Source organism: Fukomys damarensis, unplaced genomic scaffold (genome assembly GCF_012274545.1).
Source record: "Fukomys damarensis isolate Sample0158 unplaced genomic scaffold, DMR_v1.0_HiC HiC_scaffold_25, whole genome shotgun sequence".
In the NCBI taxonomy this organism is placed as follows: Eukaryota; Metazoa; Chordata; class Mammalia; order Rodentia; family Bathyergidae; genus Fukomys; species Fukomys damarensis.
In genome coordinates, this window is record NW_022900937.1 from 26,174,526 (window position 1) to 26,193,308 (window position 18,783).

An 18,783-nucleotide genomic window follows, 5' to 3' on the forward strand; every position below is an offset into this window, starting at 1 on the left:
ACTTAATCATATAGTTGTACTTTTAGTAGCCAAAATTTCGCCATTCTTAAAGTGTGAGGCTTTCAAAATTACTTCTTTATACTAGAAAGCTAAAAGATGCCCCAAATATATTAGTTTGGGAGAGATCATACAATAACCATTCTGTTTCCAAACCCAGAGAAACCTCAAAACAGTGGGGTAGATTCACCAAAGCCAAGGTAGTTGGTTACGCAGGAAGGCAGCAGATCACTCATGTCACTGTTCAAAGCCAATGCTCTGGGGACTGAAGTCCTCTCCGTACCATGAGAACTGGGGTCCAGTGTTGCAGGGCAGTGTGTTCATTTGTCTTTTTTGGGTGCGTCTGACACTAGGGTCCCCTGGCACTGACGTCAGTGTACAGAATGAATGGCCCATATGAAGTGAGCTCCCTGGCCTCACTGTGTAACTGTACATCTTCTTTCTCCCGGGCAGGTGCCCGTGGTCACACTCACATGGTAAGGGAGGTCTACTCCTAGGAGTCGACAGGGAAGAATTCTGATAGTTCAGTCTGCTCACTATCACTCAAGTTTCTAAGACAATGACATTCAGAGTCTTCTCCCTGACCCTGGATGGAGTTTCCATGGACACAGTGTAGGGGACACTGAGCACCGGGAGATGGACCTGGGGGATCTGACAGATGAGTGCAAATGGCCTGAGTCCTCAGCAACCAGGACCATCACAGATCTCAAGGCGCTCCAGACAAACTGGATCCGGTGAAGAGAGAGGGAGAAAGGAGGAAGGGAGAAAGGGGAGTGGGTGGGATACTGGATGCCACCCTTCCATCTCACTGAATGCTCTGAAGACCTCCTAAAGTGACACTCGACACCCTGACAGGCCGTGGCTTGTGGTCAGAAAGACCTCAGAAGTCGAGAAGCTTCCAGCAAGCTGCGAGGGGGTAGATTCCAATAGTTACGGCCCCGGGTTTAAGAGAGAGGAGTTTAACCTCTCCCCGCCCCACCCCGTCTGCGCCGGCGTACACCCAACTCTGCGCCTGCGCTCCCAGGGCCTGGTTCCCGTGGGCAGCCAATCCTCTGAGGAGCGGGGCGTGGCTTCTCCCCGCCCCTCCTCCGCGTCGGCCCAGGGGTGGGTCATCTCTGTGCGCCGCTGTCGCGCCGGTTACGTCAGAAGAGCCGGCCGGGCTGAGCGCAGGTGAGTGGGTTTTCACAGAGGTTGGGGCTGGTGATCGCGGGGGTAGCTGATGGGCGGAACCAGAGGGTATCTGGGCTGGGGGATCAGAGGCTTACGCTGAGAGGTTTGTTCAGGAATGTGGGGTGTTAGAATGGGTCCCATCTCGGTGTACTTTGGGCACCCGCGGTCTGTGGTCTGGAGCCGGGAAGGCCAGGAGTTGCCTGATCTTGCATTTGATTTTTGCTCATTAAAAAATTATGAACTGTACATTAGCAAAAAGGCCATGGAGATATTTTTTCTTGACTTTTGTCCAAGATCTTTGCACCTTAATATTTCGAGTGTAAAGGGATGAATACATGACTGTAAAATACGAACAGAATAGGTCAGTGTCTTAGTTATTGAGAAATACAGTATTTGGATGCATGTTGTATGTGTCACCAAACTATTATAAACTGTTTTTGGAATTGAAAACTGTATAGTCAATGGTTGTAAAATTCTCAGTCTCATCAAACCTTTGCTTTGTTGTAAAAGCTAAAATAAACAGCATGCCAGACTCCAGGGCAGCCTGGAGGTGGGGCTGGCCTCTCTGCAGGGGAGTCCTTTCTAGAGAAGGAAGGACTATCTTACCGGAAGGTTCCCGTATTGCATCCCACTCTTAGCGAGCTCCCTGGCACTGAACACCAACAAGCAAAGACTTAGGCTCTTTTTGAGCACCTCGTAGTATCCCGGGTTAATGATATATTTGAGAACGTTAACAGAGGCAGGTGTGTGCTATTTATTGGGTACACACACAAATTGGAGGGAGCATCAGGTGACTTAGGGGGCGGTGGTAATCCTGTGTCGATGTGTATCTTCTGTTGATGAGGATCTTTGGTCGATGAGGATTTTATGTTGAAGGCTGTAAGGAGAGCGTTCTTACAATAATAGGTGGGATGAGTTAAGCTGAGGAGGTATTTGTCCCTCCCCAAGTGAAACCTTTCTCTTATTACTCAGCTGTCAACCAGGATGTCTTTAGTTGATGTAATCTTGCCCTTGAATATCACAGCATCACAGGACCATTGAAGTCTTAGCTGTGACCAGAGGCAAAAGTGGAGTTATGTTTCTCTATACTATAGCTGGCTTTCTGGCAAAGTGACATTGAGCCTTAGCTATAGTCATACTTTAATTATGAAATGATTTTTCTCCCAAATTATGTAGAATGGCTCCCAGTCTGATTCATAGTACATTCTCAAACCTTCACTCATTGATATGATCAAACCCAATCCTAGGGTGGCTGCCTCTTTGGAAGTTGGCTTCAAGAAGCCTTCTTACTTTCTTTGTTATTGTTTCTTTCTGTTGTCACATGTTCTTAATATATTTTGTACAAAGACCCCGTTAGCAGTCTTGAAAAGGCTGTACACCCTTTTGCGGGATTTTTAAGAAGGGAGGGCTGAGGATATAGCCCTGTGGTAAAGCACTTGCCTAGCATGTACTAGGCCCTGAGTTCAAACCCCAGGACCACAAAAAAAAAAAAAAAAAAAAAAAAAAAAAGAAGAAGAAGAAGAAGAAGGCTGGGGGGTGTTAACCAAATACAGAGTTCTCACTATTCATGGCAGTATGTTCTATAAAGTCTCCACAAACACTAGCAAGTAATGAAATATTGCTACTCAAGGGAACCCAGGGTTCTTATACTCTCTGGGCACAATATTTTTGTTAGTTAATCAATATATAATCATATTTTGTGGTTCTGCTTGAAGGCATCTTACCGAATAATATACATTAGTACTGTAATTCATTCCTGTTGAATTCATGCCTAATGAATTTTCTCCCTAAGACACATCACAACCTGCTTGCACTCTGGAACACGGGACAACACTGCAGCACTGTGCTCAGAGGTTGTCTTAGTATATGTGCTGCCGAAGCGAGCACTGCTCAGGGGTTATTTTAAACATGGAATCTCCATCAAGAAGGCACAGAAACGCAAAAAGCATGACACCAAACACTGCAAACAGAGCACTTGTTTACAGCGTAAGAGTGGAAACAGGCAGAGTGACAGTTGAGAACTGTGCATCACTCAAAGTTTTTACCACCTTGCACATGGTCTAAAGACTACAAAAGTTTTGCAAGTATTGTCTTTGACATTACAAATTAATTTTAGCAAGCAGAATCCACAAATACTAAGAGACTATATGTTAAAGCAATTTTATCAAAATACAGATTCTAGGGCCAGGGATTTAGCTCAGTGGTTCTGCAGCCTGCCTCATAAGCGCAAGGTCTGGAGTTTGATCCCCGGTACCAAAAAAAAAAAAAAAGCACGTAGGTCACACCATCACAAATTCAAAATCTACATGCTTTATTAACACATTACACAACAGGATGTAGCAGTAAGACTAATAACTACCATAATTTCAAATTGAGATGAACTTAACACCCCGATAAGAAACTATATGTAATTTCTATTCATAACAAAATATTATTTCTTACTGTGGTTTGTTGCCTAAATTCATAATGGAATAGAATGAATAGAATACTAAATTTCAGTCAAAGATTAAGGAACAAAAAGGGTGCAGTTATTCTTTTCACCTAGTTTTATCCACAGCTCAAGAGCCCACACAGCGAAGACATCCAAGTTCATGTTACTTTAAATCTGCAAACCCCAAAAGGCTAGCAAAAGTTTTCTGAGAATAACAGAAAAAACAAACAAATTATTTCTAAGTAATCCTTGCCAATGGAGATCTTAATCAAGTGGTCAGTGTTTTATTGTTTTGTGACCCAAGAACAGGGTCTTGCCAGAGTAGAGACAAGAAAGAGTTTGAGCCGATTCTGTTGAAACAAAGAGCACACAACCTCTGCTTGAGCACCAGCCCTCTGCATAGTGAAGCACAGGCATGTCCTCTTCCCTGACAATATGGGCTTCACATTTGACATACATATTGTATATACAAGTATACAATGTGTATTCAGTAAGGTGCTTTGAAACAGAACCACGTGATTATATATTGATCAGTTTGCCAGGCATGGTGGCACACAGCTGCAATCCCATCACTTGAGAGGTAAAGGCAGGAGGATCGCTGCAAGTTGGAGACCAGCCTAGGTTATATAATGAGTTCAAGGCTAGTCTGAACTACATAGTCTGTTGTAAAAACCATAAAATAGATCAATAGGTCAATCGATCAGTTGACAGAAATATTGTGCCCAGAGAGTAACCCTGGGTTTCCTTGAGGAGCAGTGCTTCATTATTTGCTGATTTAGTGTTTGTGGAGACTTTGTAGAACATACTGCCATGAGTAGTGAGGGAACTTGCTGTATTTGGTTACCTTCCTTCTTGTGTTGTGTGTATGTGTGTGTGTGGTCCTGGGGTTTGAACCCAGGGCCTAGTACATGCTAGGCAAGTGCTGTACCACTAAGCTATGTCCCCAGCCCTCCCTTCTTAAAAACATCCAGCAAAAGAGTGTACAGCCTTTTCCAGGCTCCTAGAGAGGTCTTTGCACAAAATATATTAAGAACATAGCCAAGTGTATTGAGCCTAGTCTTGGCAATGTAGTAAAACCACATCTCAAAATTAAAAAATGAGGTGGAGTGAGGATGCAGCTTGGTGCAAAGGCCTGGGTTCAACCCAGTACCCATAACACACACACACACACACACACACAGAACCCTTAGTATAGCCTGTGAAATTAAATCTATCTATCTATCTATCTATCTATCTATCTATTTATTTATTCTCATTGAGTGTATCAGTACTTTTTAAGTATACAGTACAGTTACATTTATCATTGGGATCTATTATCCTTACATGACAGATCTTGGTTCTCATTTTTTTTTCCCCTATACCCCTGCCCTCTAAATCTATTTATTCTTGATGTAAGTTAGGTTTATGTTTAAGCTAGGTCCTTGAAGACTTTAATATGTTTTGGGGGTCTTATCTCCCTCTAACCTCTTACGTGTAAGCTCTCAAAGCATTTTTAGTTGGGACTGCTGCTTGGACTATAAGAACTTTGGTATTTTTGGACTCCCTCAAGTTTTCTTGCTAAGTGGAATATCTAAAATCTGGTTTTGTCTCTAAAGAGCAGCAAGGGACAGACACTGGCAAGAGTTGGGGAGAAGAATCCACCTGATGGGGGCAGTGTTGAGTCCCTGGGAGCAAGAAGACCCCACCGCTTGGCAGGTCCTGTGAAGGGATCCCAGGGACTGGCAGAAAGGTGTCAGAACAACTCCTTAGCAAAGGCTCACCTTGGAAAGAGGACCTTCTGTAGTCCCCTCTGCCCTGATGACACCGTACTGAAACTCTGGTGTTGTTTCCACAGAGCTGTCTAGCCTTTAGCCCTTCGTTTTGGTTGAGGACATGACCAACCAGGTAAGACGTGTGTTGAGGGGAAGTTGGTTGAGAGTCAGTTAGTCTCCTTGACAAGTTCATCCCCAGTAAGTTGTCTGGGTATGTAGTCAGGAAGCTAGCATTGAATTCTTGCCCTTTTTCTACAGAGCTGGGTGGCCCTGGGTACCTAGTCATCATGGGGTTTGGTGGCATGGATAAAATTCAGACTAACAGTAGGATTTGTTTATTTAGACTTCACTACAGTATAGAGAGGGACTGACAAAATTTAAAAGAATTTGTACACAAAAACAAAGACCAGGCACAGAAGAAACAGTTTTAAAATAAAAGTAGGGACAAAAGTAACAAGTTTTGCAGGCTGTGCTTACTTGTACAACTACAGAAATTAAGCTGCAAACTATACTCCTGAGTGATCAGAGCTGAAAAGGAAAGCATTTCTTGGTCTCCTGTGGTGTAGTGGGTAGTAGTGGAGGGGGGAACATTGGTGTGTTTCAGAATTAATATTTTCTGATGTGATTGTACAAGTCTGACTTGAGCAGGAATGAGAGCTTTCAGGGTGTTCAGGCAGCAGTGGAGGGAGTGGCTAGCACTGCAAAGACTGCAGTCCCCTCGGGGAACTCTGGGATGGGTGTGGGCTGGCTAAGTGCTGGCTTACTGTGGCTTCTGTTCTTTTTCAGTACAGTATTCTCTTCAAACAAGAGCAAGGTAAGGAGCCTGCCTGTTCAAGCAAATCCATGCTTCTGTATAAAAAGCTGCTTGCTCTCTGGTTTCTTTGAAATGTTGTCACGCCAACCTGGCATGCAGGTCCCAGGTGCTCTCACTCTGCAGAACAGTTGGCAGAGACAGCTGAGAGCTCACACACTTAGAAAGAAACAAAAAACTGGGTAGTCAAGTAAAAGGATAAATCAGGAGTCAAGTGACAAATGAGAGCTCTAGGCTGAGGAGCTGTAACTGAGCTTCCCAGGTGCCGGGAGGGTGGGGAAAGCTTTGTGCTTCTGGGTTGTGTTAATGTGGGCTCAGCCAGACAGATGGACTCACACGTGGTCCTGAGCTCGGTGTCCTTACCTCTCAGTACAGTTGAGGTGAGTTTCTTTCAAGGCCCCTGAGTGTGTGGGGAGGGGTGGGGCTGTATGGCAGTGTCCATGGTGGGCCTGGGAGCAGAGGGGAGCTTGGAGTCCAGTGTGAGGCGGTGACTGCAGGGACACAGATCTTACACCTGCAGGGAGGAGCATTTGTGCAGGGGTTGGTCACTCAGGTCTCATTTCTTCACAGCCTTGGTGTATTTGGGAAGTCTGGGGAATTTGTAGGATGCCTAACCAAGCTCTTTCACTCTAAATGGGTGATAATTTATTTAGTCTGAAGTTTAAGCCAAAGCATTCTTAGCTAACTAGTATAGTTGAGCAGTACAGCATCTACCATCTCCTTTATATGAGGCTAATGCTATCAGCCTGTATCAGGTGAGATCATAAAGGAAGCCACAATTCTGTGTGTGTCACAGCTGTGAAGTTCAGTGTTCTTGTATTCATGTCTTGAAATAATGGCCCTGGCATGGTCATGCTTCTTTGTGCACTTGTCACATTTATATACCCACATGGGTCTGCAGAACAACTATGTGGCCTACCAAATATGCAGCTTGCAGGCCTGGATTTGAGGTGGACTTCACCTAACAGATTAGGTTGAATCCTAGCTCTGCCCCTTGTAAGCTTTGTGACTTTGGGTGAGCTCCTAGGCTTCTGTAAGCCTCTTAATTCCTCGTCTATAAAGTGAGCATGGGCTTACTAGTACCTGTTTCATAGGACTGTTGTGATTGAGGCAGCACTCATAAGAAGACTAACATAATTATGTGGCTTATTAAGCATAATAAAAACATTTGTAGTAAAAGACAACTCATGTTTTTTAGACCTGTACTGTTGACAGTTGAACTGCCTGCTGGTTTCCAAAGACCTCCAAGATTCATCTCATATTGAGTTTAAGTCTTTCTTGTAGGAGCAGGTAACCGCAGTTTTTCCTTTGTTAGCCAATGGATAGCTATTCCTTACTGCCGAATGCTGGGCAGCATGCTGGTAGAAAGGATGTTAGGCTTGGAGCTGGCTCTTTCTGGTTCTACAACTCTACCTAGTTAAAGTGTTTTAGGGCAGGTGGCTTCTTCAGAACCTCTGTTCCGCATATGTGCCCCACGATTGTAATAAAAGGGAAAATGCCTGTGAAGCTTATAAGCAGATAGCCAGAAGTGGATGTTACTTCAGAATTGTTGAACAGTATTTCAGCTTTTTATCACACTAAATGTAGAAGTTGCATGCCCAGGAACTTTTTAAATGAAATACTTTCCCTTCTAGCCCATGATGATGCTATTTGGTCAGTTGCCTGGGGGACAAACAAGAAAGAAAACTCTGAAACAGTGGTCACAGGATCCCTGGACGACCTAGTGAAGGTCTGGAAATGGTGAGCACCCCTCTAACACAGAGCTTGGAAAATTGGGCTCCTTTGGTTACAATCAGGGAAGTATTAATGTTTTTCTAAAAGAGAAAGCAATGGCTGTATGGTAATGTAAAATAGTGGCTTATGTTTGCTCTCTTCTTGTTATTTGGTATTAAAGCCCAGTTTCTTACTTATTTATTTGTTTATCAAAACAACAACAGGGTTAAAACCTGGTCTTTAGTTCTCTGATTCTGCATTTCGAGACCATGGTAATACACAGTCACAAAAACCCAGGAGTTCAGGCCTGGGTCACTGTCTTATATATGAAGCGATTCATTTCTCTGTCCCCCATGCAGGTGTGATGAGAGGCTGGACCTGCAGTGGAGCCTGGAGGGACACCAGCTGGGGGTGGTATCTGTGGACATCAGCCACACCCTGCCCATTGCTGCTTCTAGCTCTCTGGATGCCCACATTCGTCTCTGGGACTTGGAAAATGGCAAACAAATAAAGTCTATAGATGCAGGACCTGGTAAGAGTTTTCTATCATAGAGGTTCACAGTCCCTTCAAATCCCTTAGAAATATGTTTATTGTTCAGAATTTTTTCAGACTTGAGAGAGCTGATATGGGTGTAAGAACTTTGCATACATGCTTTCAGTGTAGTCAAACACTAATACTGCAGCTAAATGTGAGCAGTTGTACTAAGGTAAATAAAGGCTAGCTGTACCCTTACATTAATTCTGGTCTGCTTTTGCTGCCAGATTAATTTTGGTTCTAAGCTTAAGAAAAAACTAATAGTTTTCCCAGTACTCTGGGAGCCTGAGGCAGGCTGTACCCCTGTATGCCTTCATATACAGCCTGGATAACTTAATGAGACCCTGTCTCAAAATTTAAAAATAATAATAAAGGCCTGGGAACCTACAGTTCAATGTGAAGGCCTAGGGTTCAATCCCCTGTAGTGCCAAAAACCAAAAATAAAAACACATAATAGTTTTCAGAACTTAGTGGATTTCAGAATTGCCAGTGTAGGGTTGTATACCTGTGTTTGGGTGGTCCAGTGGTTCTCTATTCACTGAATTCTCATTTGATTCATTCACTGCCTTGAGGAAGCTCAGCACATAGAGCATGTGTCTTCATAGAGCTGTGCAGTGGTGATCTTCACTAATTGCTATTTAAGTGCCTGGTTTCTAGCATGTGAGAGAGATGAAACTTCTAAAACAAATTCATTAATTTTTTTTAAAGTACTGTAGGATATTGTTATCTTTTTTTATCAGTGCGTAATGATTATGTTCATCTTGGGGAGTTGGTACATGGCTATAATACAGCTTAATCCTTTTTTATATCCCCTTCCTCTCCCATCTCTTTGGTCCTCTTCCCATTTCCAAATCTTCCCTGTGTGTGCTCTTGTCCTTCTGCCTTAAAGCATCTTCCAAGGTGATGGTAATAAACACTTGCAGTAGGCTGGGTTAACGGGGAGCAAGCAGCACAGCACTCAGGACCCCTTTAGCCTGGTGCTCCCCAGCAGAGCTGGTTCTGCCCCAAGGGTGATGACACTGAGTGCCCTTCATGGGTGGATCGGAAGGGCTGCTTGGGTAGTATAGTGACCCAGTGGATTTGCCTCCACCAGTTATACTCAGTCACCACTGCGTGTTGGTTTTTTTGGGTATTTGTGTACTTGAGACTGACCTGGACTCATTATGTAGCCCAGTCTGGTCTCAAACTCACAGTTATCCTTCTGCCTCAGTCTCCCCAGTGCTGGGATTACAGGTGTGCACCAGCCCCCGGCCAGCTTACCACTGCGTGTTGGAAAGAACGCTGTTCCTGGTTTTGCAAGGAGGGTGGGAGTCTGAAAACGATGTAGGTGCCCTTGGAAGCATCAGTCCTTGTTGCTGCTTCTCACTGCTGGAGCTTTGCCCAGGTGCTATTTTGGTCCCACTGAATCACAGTTCTTAGAGTGTGTGAGCTGGGATATGAGTTTGGAAAAGGTTACCGTTACACTCTGGCTTGCAAGATGGCCATCTTGCAATTTTTTTCCCTCCTTTAGTTTATTGGTACATTTTAGGTATACAGTATAGTTAAATTCATCATTGGGATCTTGTACCTTTACATGACAGGTCTTAGTTCTCATTTTTTCCCCTTACCCCTTCACCCCCTCCTCCCTTCCCTATTTACAAATACTTTATTTCCATTTTTTCATTTTCTCATGTTTTTTTTTCTTTTCCCTTATTACATGTCCCCTACCCTTCTCACTTCCCCTATTCCTTTAGCCCTTTTCTTCCTATTTCACATTGTCAGTTATATCTTTAGGATCTTATGTACCATTATAGTTTTTCACACCAGAGAAACTATTCGGTATTTATACATGTGTGACTTATTCATTTCACTTAGGAGTATATGCTCAATATGTATCCATTTTCCTATGAATGACTCTAATTTCTCATTCTTTATGGCTGAGTAGTATTCCATTTTATAGAAAAACCATATCTTCTTTATCCAGTCTCCAACTGATGGGCAGATGGGCTGTTTCCAAGTTTTAGCTATTACATACTATGCTGCTATAAATATAGGTGTGTGTTGCTGCTGTTTCTTTTTGGGTTCCTGTGCCCTCCCAGGAACTGACACTGGTCATTGCCTGGTTTGTGGCCCTGCACTCATCACATCTGAGGAAATGAGTGTTTCATTGTTTCCAGGCAAAGGATGGTATGTGTGTACTACTGGCTGGCTGTGACAGATGATGCCTATATTCTCCAGGGGGCAAGAGTGTCAAGGAAGAAGATCTTAGAAAGAATAGAGAGGTTGGAATCTGCACAAAACTAGGCCCAAGTTATTTGTTTGAGTAACAAAAGCAGCTATTGCTATTGACAGGCAAAAAGCAGCTGCATTCATCAGAAGATTCAGCCCCTTGATGAGGCTAGGTCCTCCAAGGAATAGAGGGAAAACAGACTCTTAGTTGTACCTAGCTTGAAAATATGAGCCACCACAGAAGGAACAGAAAAATAGCAGACAAAATCCCTGTCCTGAAGATGAAAGGAAGTAGATGAAAGCCAAGCTGCGAGGACAGCTCTTCCCCCAGCTGTGGCTTCTAGTAGCTAACACCTAGAAGGCTGACACTTCTGGTAGCTGACAGGAAGATAAAGACCTCAGAGACCCTCAGCATCAGGTGCCCAGAATGCCCACCTTCAGGGTGGAGGTGGAACTTAAGGATGGAAGTGAACATTCATATTGCAAATGTGAAATCTTAGAGTGCAGGGTTGAGTGAGGGATTAAAAATTATACCTATGAGGGCTGGGGATTTAGCTCAGTGGTTCTGCCGCCTGCCCCTCAAGTGCAAGGTCCCGAGTTCGATCCCCGGTACCCCCCCAAAAAAAAATTGTACCTCTGGTTTTGAACATAAGGCTATTTAGTAGTAAAAGATATTCATTGCAAATTAATAGGGAAATATAAAAATAATTTAGAAGAAACATCTTACTAAGCTTTGAGGACTAGAAAGTAGGTTTTCTGCTAACCATTATTTCTGTAAACGACTCATTGCCATGAAATAAGATATAACCCTAAGGGCCGGGGATTTAGTTCAGCGGTTTGGTGGCCTGCCTTGCAAGCGCAAGGACCCGAGTTCAATCCCCGGTACCAAAAAAAAAAACAAAAAACAAAAGATGTAACCCTAAACAGTCCTGACTGTCCTTCTACAGGGGTAGACAAAGGCTCATTAACAGGTATCTCACAGGCCTTTTCCAGGAACTGGGAAATTTCCCTGCCCTGTAGGTATGGGCAGGGGAAGAAAACATCATCCTGTCAGAATAGCAAAGATATGTCTAAAGCACCTGAGAGATTGATTATAATGAAACTTTTTAAGGTCTTGTTGGTTAATTGAGCACTTTTGAAGTAAATTTTGTTTTAAAAACAAAATTTCATAAGTAAAGTGATTAAGTTAAAGGATATATTGTTGCTTTGGATGTATGTGTGTAAAAATTCCAAGAGACTTGTATATTAAAAACACCCCCGGGGCCGGGGATTTAGCCTAGGGTTCTGCCACCTGCCTTGCAAGCACAAGGTCCCAAGTTTGATCTCTAGCACCAAAAAAACAAACAAACAAACAAACAAAACACCCCCAGAATTCCTAGACAAGGGACAGGAGGGGGCAAGACATGGGAGTGGGTGTCCCATGTAAGACTGGGCTTGGAGAAGTGGTCCAGGTGGCAGTGGGGGGTGGCATTGTTCTTGTGCCCACCCCCCGAGCACTTAAGGGTGGCCTCTGTGAGGCGTGGGTCCCTCATACCCCATGCCCTCCATGCTCCAGTTGGAGGTAGGTGCTCCCCAGACCCTAACATGTGGCTGAAGAGTGTCAGAGATTGAACTCTTGTTGACAGGTAACTGAGGTATATGATGTGACTTCAGAACTAATGGATTCTTGCTCTATTGATTTGTGGTAACTACTTTGCCACATAACAACTACTTTGTAGTTTTATGTAAGATTATTTTGGGCACCTCTTCATTTATAGCTTTACCAAAATCTCACATCTCTAATTGCACCATGAAATTTGGCATCTGAAGTATGTGGTTTGTTCACCAAGCAGGTTTCTGAGGGTGCGCACCATCAAGCCAGTGTGCTGTGGGACCCTCTGTGCCCACACAGTCAGTCCCTGTGCTCTGCTCGCCATAGGCAGTGGCAAGCTGCTTGCTTTCTGTATCATTTTGCCTTTCTGAAGGAAATGCACATAAATGGAATCAATCATATTGTCATTGTTTCCTTAGTATGTTTTTGAGATTCACCCATGTTGTGGCATACATTTATTCTTTCATTGTCAAGAAGCGTCCTGTTGTGAGCAGGTGCCACATTTTGTTTATCCATTCGCCACTTGGCAGGCATGTGAACACAGCTTCTCTGAGCATGGGTGCATGTGTCTCTGTGTGGATATGTTTCATTTTTCTTGAGTGTTTCATTTCTCTTAGCTACCTGGGAGTGGAATTTCTGGATACTGGGGTAAACGTTTGCTTTCAGCCTGGTTTTCACAGTAACTGTCCCACTTTACATTCCCACCAATGTATGGGTGCCCTGGTCTCTCCACAGCCTTGCTAGCACTTGGTATTGTCCTGTTTTTATTAACAGTTAAAGAAAGTGTTAAACTAAATGTGGTAAAGAAGCAATGTTTTTACAACATAATTCTCAGAAACAGTGAAGGAGAATACTTTAAGGTGGTATTGAGCAGGCTTTGATTATATTCAATAGGCTTAATACCATTGGCCTGTACTTGTAATTTGGAGCTGGTCTGAGGGTTAAGTGCACAGCTTAATGGCGGCAGCTGGCATGCAGAAAGAGAACTCTACGTTCCACTGGCCAGGCTGGGGCCAAGACTAACTAACCCAGGTCATGGACACTGTGGCTCCTGTACTAGCTGATAGCACCTGCAGCTGAAGACCCCATGATTCTTGCTCATCCTCTATAAAAAGTTAATATTAATCTAAGGGAAAGAACAAGTTCCCATTAACCTAAGATTCACTTCTTGCAAGAATGCTTTGTTCTGTTCTTGCTAGGCCTCTCTCACATCAGCACTTCTGGTCATCGCCCCACCTACCTGACTGTACGCTCCCCCTGCTGCTTTGTGCTCAGTAAAATACTGGCAAGTCTGGAAGTTCATGATCTTTGCTCACTAGAAGCTCTGAATATAATCAGAGTCTGCTTGACAACATTTTTTTTTCCTGGTACGGAGAATCAAACCCAGGGACTTGCACTTGTTATGCAGGTGTGATGCTACTGAGCTAAATCCCTACTCTCTGCTCAACATCATTTTAAGGTGGCCTCCTTCAAACAGGATGGTTTCCTTAATTTTATTTATTTTTTTTCCATTAAGTTTATTGCTACATTTAAGGCAAGCAATCCAATTACATTCATCATTGGGATCTTGTACCTTTACATGATATATCTTGGGGTTTCCTTCATTTTAAAACTTGTATCGTTTGGTTAAACTTCAGGTTTTAAAACTAGGATCACCTTTTTTCACTGTATTTTTCCCCTTTTTTCCTTCCAGTGGATGCCTGGACTTTGGCCTTTTCACCGGATTCCCAGTATCTGGCCACAGGAACTCATGTGGGAAAAGTGAACATTTTTGGTGTAGAAAGTGGAAAAAAAGAATATTCTCTGGACACAAGAGGAAAGTTTATCCTCAGTATTGCCTATGTAAGGAAACAGCATTCATTCTCTTGTCTTTCTGATTCCTCACGTTTACTCTTGCAGCGTGTCATCGTCTGTGCCTTGGTCTTGGTGGTGTGGGGCCGCCAGCCAGTTAGACCTGGAGCACGAGGAGGCTGAGTTGTGTTCAGCAGGGATAGAGTAACAACACCGCGAGTCCCAGAGGACTCATCTTCTGTTCTCTCAACAGAGTCCTGACGGGAAGTACCTGGCCAGCGGAGCCATAGATGGAATCATCAATATTTTTGATATTGCAACAGGGAAACTTCTGCATACGCTGGAAGGTATAATTCCTGGTTTTGTGCAAGCTGGGCTATCAGATTGCAGACGAAGTTATTCTTTCTTAATATGCTGTTAATGGGCCGGGGATTTAGCTCAGTGGTTCTCCTGCCAGCCTTGAAAATCGCAAGGCCCCGAGTTGGATCCCCAGTGCCCAAAAGAAAAAAAAATGCTGTCAAATGACAGATAAACATTAGATTAGCAAAATCTTTTAATCTTGTTTGTAGCTGCCAGCCTTGAAAATCGCAAGGCCCCGAGTTTGATCCCCAGTGCCCAAAAGAAAAAAAAAATGCTGTCAAATGACAGATAAACATTAGATTAGCAAAATCTTTTAATCTTGTTTGTAAAACTGAAAGGGCTCCAAGTTTTAGGCTTGTCACTTGTTTTACCTATATATTAGTTCTTGTGACAGAGTTAGTTGCTTCTTTTGGTGAATTAACTTGCTTTTTATTTATGTGTTAATGTACCTTAGCTAAGTGTGTGTCTCATTTGTTATTTTGGTTCTGAAGAACTTTTGGCTGGGAGACAGCTCTTCTTTGCTGATAATTTGGTAACATACATTGGTGGCCCTGGGAAGCAGGACTGGGTAGCCAAAGAGCCAGGTGGGTGGGAAAGTGACTTTATTACACATTCTTTTGTGTTACTTCGAATTCTAGCCAAGTGAACATAATAACTCCTCAATGTATTGTTTCTGTACAGCAAAGGATGTGATAAGGAAATAGGATGATATTTGTCCAGCCTTACACTGCTTACTTATTTCCATATTTGGTCGTATCTGTAGCAGAGGAGATTTTAACAATAGTGTTAGGTTGAGGTCCAGCTCCCAGGGAGAGAGGCCAAGGGGAAATGCGTGAGGAGAACAGGTTGGGTTTAGGTGGATGCATCTAGAACACGAGGAATGAGAGTAACGCAGTAACTTCCTTTTCTCTTAAGTACTAAGGATTGAGCCCAGGACCTTTACACTGAGCCAGACCCTCAGCCTCTTTTTATTGTTTCATTTCACTGAGTTGCCCAGGGTGGGCTGGGATTTTCAGTCCTCCTGCCTCAGCCTCCCAGAATACTGGGACTACAGGTGTGCACCACTCCACCCAGCTAATGTGTTTCTTTCGTGAGTGAAGCGGCAGGGCAGTTCCCACTCAGTGATGCATGGTCCTCCCAAGGGACGTAGCAGTAGGTAGTCATATGAAGCAGCAGTGGTTTTCCAGGATTAACAGGGCCTTCGTGAATTCCAGGCCATGCCATGCCCATCCGCTCCTTGACCTTTTCCCCGGACTCTCAGCTCCTCGTCACTGCATCAGATGATGGCTACATCAAGATCTACGATGTGTGAGTAGAAGGCGTTGCACTTTAACACCAACGGTTGCCCTGTCCCCTTGTTACTAGGAGTCCTAATAATGAGGGGTTTGCTGCACCCTCCTGCCCTCCCAGTAAGGACCTGTGTTTGGATTCTGCCAGTCACCTCAGTCCCCCCAGTCATCCCCCACCCGGTGCCCTTGCCTTTGAGTCCTCGGGGCTATGGAGAGGGATGTGCAAGTTAACATCCTCACTGCCTGTACGCTGACCCCTTGCAGACAACATGCCAACCTGGCCGGCACGCTGAGTGGCCATGCCTCCTGGGTGCTGAACGTTGCCTTCTGTCCTGATGACACTCACTTCGTCTCTAGGTACTTGGGTTTACTTGTGGTTTCTAAAACACTTGGAAGATGAAGATGTCTTCTGGAATGAGCTGCCTTAAAATTTGAAGACTGACTTCTTTAAATTTTAAGTTGCCTTCATTTTCTGCAGTTCTTAGTTTTTATTTATGTAAATAATGAAGTTAGCTAGCCTTAGCCGGAACAAAGATGAAATCTTTTAAACAGTTAAACTCAGGTTTTTCTTGTAAATCTAGGCTTCTACCTACAGCTATTCAGAGGTATGCCTGTTTCAACAGTAGCTTAAAATATGTGATTGTGAGCTGAGTGTGGTCACGCACACCAGTGATCCCAGTACTTTGGAAGGCAGAGGCAGAGGGATCACAAGTTCAGCTCAGCCTGGGGAACGTAGACACTTAAAGATACCCTCTCTCAAAATAAAAGTAATAAAAAGTGTTTAGAATGGAGCTCAAAGGGTTCAATCCTCAATTCAAAAAAAAACTTGTGTTTATCCACCCAAGTGTGTTCAGGCCTATATTGACCAGTATGGCTGGACCCATGGGGTGGACAGCACAAGAGTTCTGCCTGGTGGTCCACGAGATCCCCAGAGCCTTTGTTTGAAGCTTCCCTGGGCCTCCTTGGCATCCGGACTGTTAAATAGGCTGGGGCCTCCTAATAACAGCACCTAGAGGTGCAGTCTCGGGAGGGTGGCTGTCCTGAGAGGGCCACTGAGCTTCTGGCCCTGCCCTGTCCTGCATTGGCCAAGGGGCTTCTGATGGTGGAGTCGTGTGGGAGTTTTGGGTCATACTCAGTTTCAAACCTGTCTGGAAACATTTTGTGATACTAATTGATGTTCATTGTTTGACACAGTTCATCTGACAAAAGTGTAAAAGTGTGGGACGTTGGAACAAGGACTTGTGTTCACACCTTCTTTGATCACCAGGATCAGGTATGGAATAAATTTCAATGTCTTTTCTCTAGGTTGCAGCATTCTGTGCTAGAACAGTTTTATTTTCCTCCCCTCTCAGGGAGAGTGGTAGACCCCTGGATTGGGACTGCTGCTGTTAATGTCCATCTAGCAGAGGCGGGGACCTGCTGTCACCTAGTGGAGGTGCCCCTGCCTGTGTGACAGCGTGCGACAAGCACAGCCTCTTTGCCGGGGGCTCTCTGGGCCCGTCCAAGCCAGGACCAGCTTGGCAAGGACCCTCCTGGTCAGCAGCTGCCTTTACTCATAGTCACTATTTGCCATTTTTAGAACTGTCCAAAAAAGAAATGAGATTGTTCTTTAATATAGTAGAAGGAAATTCTTACAGGTTGTTTGGATTTGATTTCCATCTTTGAAAGGAGCCTCTGTCTGTACTTTTGCCGAGGTGTGAAGTGTTTCTGGTGTTCTTGTGTGGTACATATTGGTCTTAATGTGCATGTGGATCCCCTGGGGTCCCCTAAGTAAACTGCAGGTCAGACCCAGCAGGTCTCCTGTAGATCTGGTATTGCATCTGTCACATGCCCCAAGAGGACAGCACACTGCTAACCCGCCACTGTGAAGATCAGGGTCTAGGAACTCGTCAGCATACAAACAAACAAGCATAAATGTGGCTTTGGACATGCTCTGAATGTTTCCAGATGTTAATAGATTTCTTTTGGAATGCAGTTTGGAGTGGTTACCTAACTGCGCATGCTGATTCACTCTTACATTGTGACCCATAGAGTCCCGGGGGGTTGGTCTTGATATTGACAGTCTACTGCTGGACTCAGGGAATAAGTACTGGTGCTTTGTGGCCTTGTATGGGGGTCCGAGTGCTGCTGTTGCAGAGGAAGAGATTTGAAGAGGGAGTAAGCCCGTCATGTGGCCCAGTCATCATCCTGAAGTCCATCTCACAGCCAGAGTGACAACCTGATGCCCTAGATCTGCTTCAAATCAGAAAGACGGCCCTGAAGATCGGAACTTGGCACATCAGCTCTGCCTGGGAAGGAAGTGTGAAGCTGTTCATTCAGTGCATGGCACATAAAATCAGTGGTATCCATGGTGCCTGGCCCCCAGGCTTCTAATAACAAGTGGAAGATCGTGACCAGGGCATTGTGGATGGGGTAGGATGAGCAGCGGCAGTTTTCTTCTAGGCAGTGACCTTGGGCTTGTGGGTCTCCTTCTGGCACCATAAATGCTGGTCCTTTGTGGATTCCATGGTGATCCTCTGGATTCTGAGTCTTCGTAAGGGTTGTAGGTTATCCTGGTTAGTGTAGAAATAAAAATGTGCTGGAGGCGGGGGTAATAATAACAACAAAAGGAAGGTGCCTGGTTAAAGAGAAGCCACCATCTTCTCTGATATAGGAAGTGTAAGAATGCCCTCAACTCAAGTATTTTCCTGAATTCAGAATAATGAGCAGTAAATGAAGATGTTCATTTTGTAAACAGTGTTCAGAAAGAAAACATTAATAGAACTTTTAAAATTTACAGGTCTGGGGAGTAAAATACAATGGAAATGGCTCAAAAATTGTGTCTGTTGGAGACGACCAGGAAATTCACATCTATGATTGTCCAATTTAGACATCAGCATCTGCAAGGCCAACACTGTGGAGAGGGCGTACAGATTGCCGGGACATTCCTTACCTTTATGTGCATTTAAGTAAGAAACTGAGCCGGGGATGTAGCTCAGTGGTTCAGCTGCCTGCCTCACAAGCTCAAGGACCCGAGTTTGATCCCCGGTACAAAATAAATAAATAAGAAATTGAGCACATATTATAGCAGAAACTCATTTTGTAGATATAGTATAAAATTTTTCCTGATTTAATGGAAATGCTATTCACACTTAAA

At 44.1% G+C, this 18,783-nt stretch overlaps 1 protein-coding gene across 4 annotated transcripts; it reads left to right on the plus strand.

Annotated features, from left to right (window-relative positions):
- Positions 1-1,107: 1,107 nt before the first annotated feature.
- Positions 1,108-18,689, plus strand: Wdr61 (WD repeat domain 61). Of its 4 annotated transcripts, none has more exons than XM_010619476.3 (12): positions 1,114-1,167; positions 5,194-5,327; positions 5,433-5,482; positions 6,136-6,163; positions 7,795-7,900; positions 8,233-8,405; positions 13,901-14,049; positions 14,252-14,345; positions 15,573-15,666; positions 15,912-16,004; positions 16,842-16,920; positions 18,427-18,689. In XM_010619476.3, the coding sequence occupies exons 3-12, from the start codon at positions 5,471-5,473 to the stop codon at positions 18,514-18,516; spliced, it is 918 nt and encodes a 305-aa protein (XP_010617778.1). In that variant the 5' UTR covers positions 1,114-1,167; positions 5,194-5,327; positions 5,433-5,470; the 3' UTR covers positions 18,517-18,689. The 4 variants fall into 4 exon arrangements, with proteins under 4 accessions (XP_010617776.1, XP_010617779.1, XP_010617778.1 ...); XM_010619475.3 differs by having other exon boundaries at positions 5,194-5,293; XM_010619474.3 differs by lacking the exon at positions 5,194-5,327 and having other exon boundaries at positions 1,108-1,167.
- Positions 18,690-18,783: the final 94 nt, after the last annotated feature.